We start from the raw sequence: 13,811 nt of genomic DNA on the forward strand, positions 1-13,811 counted from the left end.
TGCGAATGTGTGAATTTTCACCGATCAGCTGTTAGCAAGGCGAATCTGTACTAGGTGGTGGCAAAGCGAATTCAATCATTTCGCCGTGCAGATGAATGTCAAGTCAAAAGAAAATTTTCATAGATTTCGATTACCTGACATTTTGCTGTACAAGTCTTTGTATGGAAAATTATCAAGAAGAAGCAATCAGCTGATGGGATAACACCACCTGGACTGAATTCGCCTTGGCTGTTAGTTGTGCTACTTGGTAAGATTTACAATGCTTCCAATGTTGGTCGCTGTGCGTACGTACCATTGTGAATGATGACAAAGTGTGATCTCTTATCTGTCAACTGCCTGACAGGCTGTTCAATATGGCTACTTTTCAGCGTTTTGACAGACTGTTCAATATGGCGGCGCCTATCTTCAGCGGGTGATAGAAAGAGATACAGAATGAGACAGCGATAGTCAAATACGAACCCGGTGATCCAATCACTTTGGAATTTTGACGTTTATGCAGAAGAGATCCCACTTTGTCATCATTCACAATGGAACGTACGCTTGAAAAAGAGGAAGAACAAGATGTTTGTTTGCATTTTTTTGTACGCAAATTTGTGTGATTAGTCAGCAAATGTTATTTTAGTTAATAAAAGTACGTGAAAGGTATATTACCAAAGCGAAAAAGTGTATTCAACACCATAAAAGCTTGGTCAGACATTGTTGAAGCGATTAAAAGGCTAAACAGTGTTGGAAACCAGAAATCACTTTTGGTAACGTTTTACAAGACGGTGCACCGCCTAATTTTTATCGAAAATTATCAAAGGTGGTATCAAAAGACGCGTCTCGACCTCCGTTTTAAGAATCCGAAAGCGGAAATCAAAAAAAAAAAACCGTAAAATAACAATAGAAAAATATAACACCTTTCTGCGTTGGCGGCCTTCGGCCGCGCTTATAAAAAATTACCCTGGGTAGGTCCGACACCGGTTTGGGGATCAAAACTAAATGCGCGCAGAACACCTTTCTGCATTAGTATGTGTGTGTGTACAAATAATCTGCCAAAAAAACAACAACCACATGAAAATGTCAACCGATGGTGCATCGTCTTGCAAAACGTTACCTTACTTTTTTCTTTAGTCCACGGTGGTGTAAAGTTGCCTTTCATAATTTACAAAGACACGGGGATGCAAACAACTTTTAATACCTATTTTCCTTTAGTTTCGGGAACGGACATACCTGAAAAAATTTAATTTCTTATTTTTTTCAATATTTCAATTTTTTCAAAATTATCAATTGTCTGCTTTTTGTAGTGACGTTCGAAGGTAGCTTCGTGGCTTCGTGTGCAGATCTTGAGTCGTACAGAAATCGTAGATACTTGTCATATCTTGTACGCGTCTATGAAAGTACGCTTCGTGTGCATGTTGCCTAAGTCTCAAGTTCTGGGGGTCGATTCCGGTTGAGCCTTATAGTGAAGTGAAAAAAAAATGTATCACTTTGGTTATCACTTAATGTTTTCATTTTTCATTTCACTGAGTTCGAAAATGCGATTCTTATAACTGCTGTGAAAACTGTTAGCTGAATAACATTTGAATTTACGATGTGTGAAGTTTTCTTTGCTGAATGATAAATTATGACAGATTTAATTTGCTTTTGTTTTCTTTTTGTTTGATGTTGTTTGTTTGACAATTTTTTTAAATTCAAACGTTAACACAAAATTTGTATCAGCGTTAACTTTGTTTTCACTACACTTCAGTTCGAAGTTTTAACGCAAAACGAGAATCAATAATCGTGGTGAATTGGTGTTAATACTTTTCACTTTACGATAACGCACTACCGGAATCGACCCCCTGTTGTATTTACAAACTCACCAACTTTCCCGATTATGGCGATATTTATTGTGAATTAAAACACTTGTGCCTTGATAAATTCGTTATGACGCAGCCATTAGTGCACAAATGTGATTAAACATGTTTTACGGTATGGTAGCGTTAAAACAGCCGACCCGAGCATGGCAATTATCGATTAATTCTGAACTGTCAAATATTCCATTCGTGGTGTAAAATTTTCAGATAAAGTCAAAGTTTTATTACTACAATTGTTAATATATTTTATTCATGGAAGCGCTTGTTAATTATGATAGCGACGACGATGTGGAGGAGATCATGGATCACACGACGGTAAGTACATAAATATCCATTTCTTTAATTGTAAAACTCCTCGGATGGTGTAAAAAAAGAAATGGAAAACTAAAAATGGCGACGATAATGAGTAGTTAGTGTGTATACGTCTATTTAAATATGGTGAAAAGAGAAAAAATATGTATTACTAAAAGAAATACTGCTAATATGCAATACGCTTTAACAAAAATATATAGTTCAATGAAAATAACATTGTTTGCTGTTTATGACTAGTTGAACACTTCCTTTAGGCTCAACGCGGTAACCGTGGTCCAAGTCCTGGAAAATCAAGGCATTCTTATGGCAATGAATTGACGATGAGAAACCAAAGCAGTGGTGGAGGTAGACGAGATACACCCACTGCACGCAACACCAATTACAGAGAAGAGGTAAAAATATATAAATACACATCTAGATATATATTATATTATGCACATACGTATTTTTGGGCTAGTTTTACTCTAATGATTATCAGTGGGAATGTCTATGATTGTGGGTTTTTCTATATTAGATAAATATCCCTGCTTTCATATGGGTGACGTAAAGGTAATTTATAATAAGCAATAAATTACGATATTTTACTTGAAAATCTTATCGAATTTTAACGAAATATCAGACTTTGAAAGCCAAGAACGTATCAGCATATTATGTTACAAGCTAATAACCGGAACATAAACAAAAATTCAAACATTCTCGCTAGTCTACACATATTCTAAATATACTGCATACCTAATGTGTTATTATCAAACATTATTTTTCATAAGATTAAATTCTAACAAGTTTTTATCCGCTATTTATACCCACCTCCAGAACATAGAATGCAGTACATTTATCGGTATAGAGAGATCTTGATAAAATTATGTTCGCACAAACCTTGAGAGCAAAAAATATATATTCAGCCGAATTCTAAATATTCCCTCGGAATTTTGTTCTCGCGGATTTTTTTATTCCCGCGAAAAAATTTCTCCAATTCTCTTCTCCTAGGGAGAACAATAATTGGGGAATAGGAATTTCCAATTTTCGAAGTCAGCTGTTTTGTCAATTGAAATTTCGTTGCGCATTTCTTATTTTGTTTAAAAAAATTTAAAAGTTTAAAATTTGTCTGAAATTAAGAAATAAAATATAAACAATGCACAGTATTGCATTTCATATGATATTCGCTGAAATGAGTGATTTGGCGCCACAGCAACATCAACAGAGGAGCATAAGAAGAAGAAGACGGCGGGATAACACAAATCCGCCAGAGTTGCCTGCTTCCATTCAGCAAAGCAATTTTCTGGTGGCCAATTCGAGTTGAATTCAGTTTTCGTCGTATGCTAAAATATATTTAAGCCTTATTAAAAAATCCTTGCGCAATTTCTGGATGGCTGCATCAAATTTGCTACGAACTCTTTCGTTGCTTTTGATATACTCTTCGACTTAAAATAAAGAATATTGTGGTAGAAGGTACATATTTTAGCACAAATTTTTACAAATAAGTGTACTTTCTTAAAAGAACCATTTTCCTTTAACTATTTTAATGCATTCCCCTTAATTTAACAAGTGAAAAAAACTTCCGTTTTTTCGAACATTGTTCAGAATAGGAGGAAAGGGAGAAGTGAAAAAACTCAAGGAATTTTTATTTAGAGTACGAGGAATGGAAAACGGGAAGAACCTCGCACGGAATTTTTGTTTAGAATTGGGCTGAACACCCTCATTTAATAATATTAATTTACAAAAGGTATACATTTAAGCATTTACCAGCTAAGATGAACGCACTTTATAAATTTGGGTGTGATTTCTGTCGAACGCTTCGGCTTGAACTTTTGGCCTCGTAAATTTTGACGGTTTTTAATGTTTATAAACTATTTAGTATAAGGTTAAATGAATGCCCTTTTATTATCATAATACATACAATATTTGGTGGTCACCTCCAAACTTGTAATGAAAAGGGCCTCAAATTCTAACAGGCCACGACAAGGTCATTACCAAACGGCAATTAAGACACCTTTTTCAATTTAAGTTCAGAAAGTTGCAATTGAAGTTTAAGCTCAGAATTTCCTTTTAAAGTTCAGAAAATTACAATTGAAGTTCAATTGAAAATTCTGAACTTCAATTGTAATTTTCTTAAATTCAATTTTAATTTTTTTGAACTTTACTTGAAAATCATGAACTACGATTGTAATTTTCTAAACTTCAGTTGTAACTTTCTGAGCGAAAATAGAAAAAGGTTTAGTACAAAAACGACTTCAGAGTAAAATTTACGGCTATCCCCATTCGCCTGGAAACTTCAGTACAAAAATTTCCGTTTTTTGTTGTTATTTGTTTATATCTGCAAGTCAGAGGAGTTTTTACTCGAAAGGTTTGCCAAATCACTGCCGGTGGACTACCCCGTGTAGAAGCAGTTTTTTCTAAAGTATTTTGATACTAATTTTTCCAAGACACGAACCTAGAACCTCCGGTTTGAAAGGCCGGCAGATACCTCTATACTAGGCAAAGTGCATAAAAAAATGACTGTTGTTGTTGGTTTAAACTCGGTTCACGGGATGTTGTGACTTGTAATAATGCTGTGGTATTTATTTTACTTTAAACCTTTATCGCGAAAATAACATAAGAGACAAAAAATTCATTTGACGGGAGACCTATTTTGTATACAAAATTAGTTTTTGACACTAATCTGAAGTCCGGAGGCCTTATCGTGATTCGAAAATAATTGTGATTCGAAAATTTATTTATTTTATATCGTATGTCAAAGAAAAAAAATTTCGCGATACAGAAAGTTCTACTTATGCGATGAATAAAACTAAATTAAAGTACACTGCTGGGTATATACTGTTCGGCTTAGCTTTAGTTTAACTGAAATCATATTAGTTATCCTTATACTAGCTCTAGCACCATAAATCAATTGAATTGAACATTTATTTAATATTGTTTCAATTTCAATACTCTTCTAAAAGGAACATTTCAAATTTTAAACGGTTAATTAGTTGGCTTTTGAATTATCTTTTCGCCCATAGTGAAGAATCCCACATATCTCTTGGAAGATAATTTTCAATTTCAAAATCATTTGGGACCTTGTTGTCGCCGCTTACAATCAGCGAACGTCAGTCAAACAATAAATATATCAACCAATTCTAAATAAAAATTCCTTATGAGTTTTTTCACTTCTCCCTTTCCTCCTATTCCGGTTATGGGAGAAAAGTAGCTATTATGAATTTGAGTAACTGAGATTTCTCTGCCATTTCTTAGGAGTTTTTTCACTTGTTAAATTAAAGGAAATGCATTAAAATAGTTAAAGGAAATTGGTTCTTTTAAGAAAGAACACTTGCTTGTACAAATTTGTGCTAAAATATGTACCTTCTACCACAATATTTTTTATTTTAAGTCGAAAAGTATATCAAAAGCTACGGAAGAGTTTTTAGCAAATTTGATGGAGCCATCCAGAAATTGCGAAAGGATTTTTTTTAAGGCTTACATTTTTTTTAGAATTCAACTCGACTTGGCCACCAGAAAATTGCTTTGCTGAATGGAAGCAGGCAACTCCGCCGGATTTGTGTTATCCCGCCGTCTTCTTCTTCTTATGCTCATCTGTTGATGTTGCTGTGGCGCCAAATCATTACTCATTTCAGTGAATACCATATGAAATGCAATCTGTGCATTGTTTATATTTTATTTTTCAATTTCAGACAACATTGCAACAATAATTAAACTTTTCAATTTTTTAAACAAAATAAGAAAATGCGCAACGAAATTTCAATTGACAAAACAGTGACTTCGAAAATTGGAAATTCCTATTCCCCAATTATTCTTCTCCGTAGGAGAAAAGAATTGGAGGAATTTTTCCGCGTGAATAAAAATATTCGCGAGAACAAAATTCCGAGGGAATGTTTAGAATTGGGCTGTATGTAAAATAGTACAAATTAAGAATCTAAGCAGTATTGCAGAGTTATTGATATTTAAAAAATGGCATTCGATCGCTTATCGTACAATACGGCCGCTGGTTGAGAATTTTACGACCCATTTTGATGAGTTAATAACTTTCCCTTGCTAAAAACTCGAAAACGACTTTTTCTACGCGTGCGATTCCATTCATTGAAAATACAATGAAAAAATCTACAGCGGTCTATAATTGTCTATTAATACGACAACAAGAAAAAAAAACCAACAGTTTTCGCTATTACAAAAAGATTAAAAAACGAACTCGTACGATGAGGCGAGATTGTAAATGATAATAAATACGTCTCGAAGAAGTCTAAATACTGATTATTCTCACACGTAAAAGGCTTGAAAATGACTCCTTTGTACGCTTGCAATGTGATGTATTGAATAGTAAAAAAAGTATTTTTGAGTAACTTTGATTAGATAACGGTTGGTTGTACAGGTATAAAGGAATCGAGATAGATATAGCCTTCCATATATCAAAATCATCAGTATCGAAAAAAAAAAATTTGATTGAGCCATGTCCGTCCGTCTGTCCGTTAACACGATAACTTGAGTAAATATTGAGGTATCTTCACCAAATTTGGTACACGAGCTTATCTGGATCCAGAATAGATTGGTATTTAAAATGAGCGAAATCGGATGATAACCACTACCACTTTTTATATATATAACATTTTGAAAAACATAAAAAACCTGATTATTTAGTAAATCATACACCGAAAATGCTGAAATTTGACATGTGACTGATATTGAGACTCTTGATAAAAATTTGAAAACATTTTTTTAAATGGGCGTGGCACCGCCCACTTGTGATAAAATCAATTCTACAAATATTACCAATCATAAATCAAAAGTGCTTAAACCTATCGTAACAAAATTCGGCAGAGGTTGCCTTTACTATAAGAAATGCTTTGAAGAAAAATTAACGAAATCGGGATTTTAAAAGGGTCGCGGACGAATAAAATAAGCTATATCTTTACAAAAAAGAGCTTTATAACAATGGCATTTCATTTCCCAAGTGGATTTATAACAATAAATAGGAAAAACTTCAAATTTTAACAAATGGGCGTGGCACGGCCCCTTTTATGACCAAGCAACTTTCTATGTGTCGGGAGCCATAATTCCAAGAAAAATTAACGGATCTTAATAAAGTTTCGTACACAAATTTTCCCTATAGCTAGAAATATTTCTAGAAAAAATGGACGAGATCGGTTAAAGACCACGCCCACTTTTATATAAAACAAGTTTAAAAGGGTCGTAGACTAGAATAATAAGCTATAACTTTGCAAAAAATAGTTTTGAATCAATGATATTTCATTTATCAAGTTTTATTGTAAGAGGAAATGGGGAGACATTTTTTTTAAACGGGCGGTGCTACGTGTTTTGTAGAAAAGTAATTTATCTGAAATGAAATGTGCAATTGAAGCTCACGCTGAGTATACAATGTTCAGTTACACCCGAACTTAGACACCTTTACTAGTTTGTATTACTCAAACAGGGTTTGCCTCATTGCTTTGTATGAAAACATTTATTTGAAGCAATTTTTAATTTTTTAGTTATTCAGGGCCTCATTATCTATTACGAAAGGGAACGTTCGTTTCGGCTAAGAGACGAATCTCTAGTGTATACATATATTTTGACAAATGCTTTCGTCTTCATGTTTGACAAAATGTAAGAAAAGTAAAGGCCGCACGAAAATGATAGAGAATACCATTGATAGACGAAATTGCTTGGAGGCTTTTCATTCGTCTGAGCTATCGTTTAAACAAGCAGCCCCTGATTTAGGAAAAATGAAAACGTGATTATTTCCCAAAATATCAAAAAAAAATTCCTGCAAAATAATTCCAAAGATTATTTATTTTTACATGGGTAAATGTATTATGCCTTCAGAGAAAAGAATACATCTCCTAGAAGAATATTGAAATAGAATGGTAGTAAATAAATGTTCTGCTACAGCGGCGCAGGGTGTAATTAATTGTGGGTTGGACTAGTAGCTAAGCACTTTTTTTGTAAATAAATAAGATTACTTTAATATAAATATTTTTTTTGTAATTAACAAACTATCCACTTTTGTTATTGTTAATATCAAAAAGTTACAAACTGCATCTCTACGTGCGCGCACCTACATACATACAAATCAATACAATAATCAAGCCAGGCTCCCTGGTTTGGTTACGCGACAAAAGCCAAGAATAATTGACCGGCAAACTGAATGGAGAGCGCACAGATAAAAAATGTGTAATTTAAAAATTTTCCGCCAGAAAGAAAAACCTTAACATTTTTTATAGGAATACGAGAAAAATACGAAGGCGATTCTTTATCTATATGTTGTATGTTCCCATTACATGCTTACATGCATAACTTAATTCATCTCTTAAACTGTTATTGAATGTAAGTATATACAATTTAACCAAAAAAAAAAAGCAAACAATTTATTTTTGTTACAGGCTATTTACTTAATTAACTACTTATGGCTAGCTTTGTTTCAAAGTAAACGAAACAATAAAAAATCAACTTATGTATGAGTAGCTAAACATTTATGTGGGCACGGGTATTATGAAAAAAAAAGCACTAAAATATTTTAGTACAAATAATTTTTTATTTATACATTTAAAATGAAAAAACGAGTTCTATAATATTAATATTACAGTTTGTTCGTAATAACATTTTTATTTCAGAGTTCTCAAAGGCAGATATCAAATTCCTATGGCAATAACAATAGATCAGAAACATCTACACACCATAGTCGAGACAGAGATAGTCAGAACAATCACGATAGTCGGGACAACCGCGATAGTCGAGACAGAGATAGTCGGAACAATCGCAATGGTCGGGACAACCGGGAAAGTCGGGACAACCGCGATAGTACGCGCGATAGACGTGATAATCGGCGAGAAAGTCGTGAGAATGCACGTGGTGATTCTCGAGATGATAAAGATCGCAATAGAGAGAGGGACAAACGTTACAGTGATTACAAGGTAATTCTTCTTTAAATCATTTAGAATTCTATGTAGCCGTGAATGCAGGGTATACTCACAGACATAAGGAAAGTCGAAAAAAGACCCATTTCAGAATTGGCTTGAGAACGCCCTACTTTAGACTCTGAGCATAAATTTAATATATTTTGACGTTAGACTGATTTCGCAAAGGCGTTTGACACTGTTTCTCATAACATATTATTGCTTAAGCTAGAATTGATGGGTGTCCATTCTAAATTTTTGTTCTGGATTAGATCATATATCTCCAATAGAATTTCTTTTGTTGAAATAGAGAATGTCAAGTCTTATTCCTTTGAATTCACTACTGGCGTTCCATAAGGAAGTATTCTTGGACCGTTTCTCTTTCTTCTTTTTATTAATTATATAGGCACCTGTTTCAGGAACTCACAGTATCTGCTTTACGCAGATGATTTGAAAGTTTTCAAAACGATTGCGAGCGTGTCTAACGTAATTCTTTTACAAAATGATCTTAATAATCTAACTAGGTGGAGCATTAAAAACAACCTACAACTGAATATAAAGAAGTGCTACCATATGACACATTCGAAAAACCTTTATACAATTGAGTCCACCTACACTCTTTTTGGTGATAACTTTTCTACCGTAACGAATTTGTTGATTTTGGTGTAATGTTCGATTCGGGCTTTATTTTTGCTAATCACATCAGCTACATCTTGCCCAAGACCTATTCGAATGTGGCCTTCATACGGCGATATGGCAAAGATTTTACAGATCCATACACAAGAAAAACATTTATATAACTCATTGGTGCGTTCAAAACTGCAATATGCCTCTATTATTTGGAAACCAAATTATTCTGTTCATTTACTAAGACTGAAAAGAGTACAGAAGAGAATCGTTCGATTCGCTCTTCAACCCCTTCATTTTTCTGATTCTATACCTTCGTATAGTGCTCGTTGCGCCCTCATAAGTATGAAGTCACTTGTGTCTAGACGGTCTAGCCAATTCCTCATGTTTATTTATGGTTAAGTTTGTGGTTTGATTGACTGCCCGGAACTTCTGAGGAAAATTACCTTCAATGTTCCGTGTAGAATGCTTCGTACGCAATATCATTTTCAAGTCAAAGTAATCAAAGCTAACTAACTTTAATTCTGACCCTATTTCAAGGGCACTCACAGTTTAACCAGATTTTCTCTACTCCTGATCTAGACTTCGCACTCCCGAGATCATGTTTTGGTACTAAAGTTGAATCATATTATACTTAATCTTCATATATTGGAATATATTTCTTCGTAAACATTAATTTAGAATTGCTAGTCTGTAAGATTTATGTAATCATAGACTTAATAAAGTGAATTGAATAGATAGGACGTTAATGAACAAATTTCAGAGATAGGGGTTCTTTAAACGGACTCTTAAATAGCGGGGTTTGAAATAAATCCTGCGGCGGGGCATTTTTGAAAAATATTCTGAGAATGAGGATTTTTGAACTGGCAGGCGAGATGGTTATATTCCACTCAGCAATCGATATGTGTTTATAATAAATGAAATGTATCGTGTCCTTATGAAAGGCAGCTCAGCAAAGATATGTCGTTACAATAACAACAAAACCGTTTGTATGTTAGGTGATTAGCCAAGTGAATTGATTACGTGGAGCCTTGCATTTGAACCCAGAAATAAATATTTCAGTCGAAGAGATTGAGAACAAAAGTCTTATAGTTATAATTTAAAGTGCCATTATAATATGAAACTCAGTTTAAAAATAAAATACTTTATTTCAGAATGATCGTACACGTTCAAGAGATAACAAAACTGATGATAACCGTGACCGCGACAACAATAATGACAACAAACGTCGTCCGCCACCTCGTGACGACGAACGTGCCCGTCGTTCCTCATCACCTTCATCATACAAAAGTAAGCGTTACTGCGGCAATGGACGTAGTGAACGTCCACGGTATGATTCCTCATCATCAAATGCTACTACCTCTTCAACTTTTCGTCCACCTAATCATCACAATCGTGCATACGATCAACGTCATTCAGATCGCGATCGCAACGAACGTCGTTCGAGTAGTCGCAATCGCATATGCAGTATTTCACCTTCTCCATCGCCACCACCTCAGCCACATCCACGCCATTCTTATTCTCATAAGCGTTCATATACGCGTACTGATAAATCTTATAGACAACACCGCACTAGATCTCGTTCGCGTTCCAGGACGCCTAAACGTCGTTCTGTTTCACGTGAACGCAGTGACCGCGAAAGTTATGCTTTAGAGCAAGCACGTAAATCTGCACTCGAGATGGAACGTAAAATACAAACAGATGATCAGCATGGAACTCAAAATGAGTCCCAAACATATGCCAGTGGCTCTAGTTTCCGTAGTCATACGCAACCATTATTGGCTCTGCCTCTCAGCGAAACAGCACCAAAGCAACCAAATGTGATTGCCGTTACACCAGCATCTTCTTCTTCTGCTGAACCTGCAGTAATACAACTTCCTAGTTACTATAATCCAAATGTTATAAATCCAAACAAATATGCTGAACAGGTGCAAAAACGTAAATTGATTTGGGGTGCTAAAAAGACGGAGGATACAGCGAAAAAGTGGGGTAATGCGCAATTCTCTCAAGATACCGATGGCAAGGTAGCATCGAAATTTATGCGTTTAATGGGTATAAAGGGTAATGTGCCACCACCAAAGGAAGATACTGCAGTAGTTGAACAAAAAGCTGTGCCATCTGTAGCGCCTGATGTGAAAACGCGTGAAGTAATGTTCACAAATTTACAGCAGCAATATGAAGTGGCACGTCAAGTTACACATACCATGCGTGGCGTTGGATTGGGTTTCAGTTCACAAGCTCGACCTTTTTGAATGCAAACCCGAAATGCACCTTGTTGGTTGCGTTGGTCTAATATTATTTCTCAATACGTTTGATATTTTTTGTAGAGTTTATGAAGCAGAATAAGTACGTACATAAGTATGTATGTGTGTATTTAAATATATTTTCTTTCGATTAATATGCATATAAGTGAGATCCTTATTTACTTGTTAAACGAAAAAATAAATGCATAAAGTAATAAAATACAACAGTCAATCTGGTTAAAGCCTTTTTGAAATGGGCTCAAATACAGTTTTTCTTTTCTTTAAATTTTGTTTCTAATAAATAGAAAATATACCTATACTGGATTCTCAATAAATAACTGCAAATTTTCAAAATTCCCTATTGGTAGTCTATGAAAACTAGCAGTTTTAACACGTGTGAACCAAAGAGGATTTGTTGTTAGAGGCAGAGGTTCTGCATTGAAATTGAAAAGATGGTTGATGTCATGTGGGGACATATGTTACGTCGCTTGATTATGGACAAGTAAGTTTAACCTGGTACAGTATCCAGAACGATGTTGCGATACGGGGACTCGGGTCTCCCTTGTTTGTCTGCTTTCTTCTGCCGGGAGCGATCTAGCAAAGGGTTAGCCGATTTTGTGTGGATTATTGCTACGGTTTCCTTATGCTTGTCTATTGTTGTTTTTATAGTCAAATATGTAATACATATGTATATGATAGTGTTTGAGATGTTTCCTTATCCAGCTTGGAGGAAGGCAAGATCAAGCAGTTGGACTCTTTAAAGTTTATTTGACCTTTTCATCACCAATTGCCCTTTACGTGTCTTAATGTCTATCCGCAGGTCGTATCGGGGCGCTATTAACATGGAAAGCCCCATCGGGTTAGGGGGTTAGACTAAACCCGCGGTAGGTATGTCTGTCGTAAGAGGCGACTAAAATACCAAATAGATTCAAGGGGTTGTGTAGTGCAGCCCTTCAGGTTGCGAGCGCAATATATAGCTTCTCCAAACCCAATTGTCAACCTCACCTATCCGTGGCGAATCCTGTTTCATTAACAGCCGTGGCTCTGGCGACCTCGAACTCCTCATAGATCTAGGGGGTGGGAAGGCGTTATGGCCTAGAAGGTTGTATGTGGTCATAAAAAATCGTTCCCGAGACGGTTGGGCTTAGTAACGGAACGTGCCGGATCTGCATCCGGCAAAGGACCATCAACATCGATAACACTCCCCAAGATATTCGGCGAGTGTCCCTATCGCTACAACAATAACAACGTTAGCATGGAAAACCTTGCTAGCTTATATGCTGCTGTCTGATTTTGAGATCCTGCAAAGCTTATAAGGTATTTCGAAATTATGTCTTGCAACACAACAAGCTCAATTCAGGTTAGGATGTACCTCTAGGAGCCATTCGAGACCAAACCAGGCTTCAGAGAAGGCGTTGGAGCCATTATCATGCTAGAACTTCAGAGAAGGCGTTGGAGCCGTTATCATACTAGAACTTCAATATGGACTATCTAATCCAGCTCTCGCTTTGCTTGTGAGCAGTATGCAGTATTGATTTTTTTGAAAGTACTCTCCTGTAGGTGTTTCATGGAATCTTTGTTAACAAAACTTTCAAGCTACGACCATTGTTATAGGGTAGGCCTTGTAGCGATAAAGACTCCAAATTTTTCGGGATATAGATCCGGTACGTTCCAGTAACTAGCACCATAAAGGAACTAGTCAGACCATCTCAAGAAAGATTTAATATTAGGAACACATTTAACCTAGGTCAAATATGCAGTTCTGCGTACGAGTTTGTCGATTCGCCCATCTCATAGAATAAGTTTATAAAAATGTAATTCTGTACGACAATTTAAATATACATTTTTCATTTCATTTCATTTATTAAAAGAAATATATATTAGTACAATAAGATCATGTATGATCT

The 13,811-nt window shown here is 35.3% G+C and overlaps 1 protein-coding gene across 2 annotated transcripts; it reads left to right on the forward strand.

The window, feature by feature from the left end:
* Positions 1 to 1,994: 1,994 nt before the first annotated feature.
* On the forward strand, positions 1,995 to 12,172 carry LOC137250997 (arginine/serine-rich coiled-coil protein 2). Of its 2 annotated transcripts, none has more exons than XM_067784813.1 (4): positions 1,995 to 2,153; positions 2,405 to 2,542; positions 8,753 to 9,052; positions 10,816 to 12,172. In XM_067784813.1, exons 1-4 carry the CDS (start codon positions 2,091 to 2,093, stop codon positions 11,911 to 11,913), a joined length of 1,599 nt encoding a protein of 532 aa, XP_067640914.1. In that variant the 5' UTR covers positions 1,995 to 2,090; the 3' UTR covers positions 11,914 to 12,172. The 2 variants fall into 2 exon arrangements, with proteins under 2 accessions (XP_067640914.1, XP_067640915.1); XM_067784814.1 differs by having other exon boundaries at positions 2,019 to 2,153; positions 2,388 to 2,542.
* Positions 12,173 to 13,811: the final 1,639 nt, after the last annotated feature.

This window comes from Eurosta solidaginis, chromosome 4, assembly GCF_040869045.1.
Source record: "Eurosta solidaginis isolate ZX-2024a chromosome 4, ASM4086904v1, whole genome shotgun sequence".
NCBI lineage: Eukaryota > Metazoa > Arthropoda > Insecta > Diptera > Tephritidae > Eurosta > Eurosta solidaginis.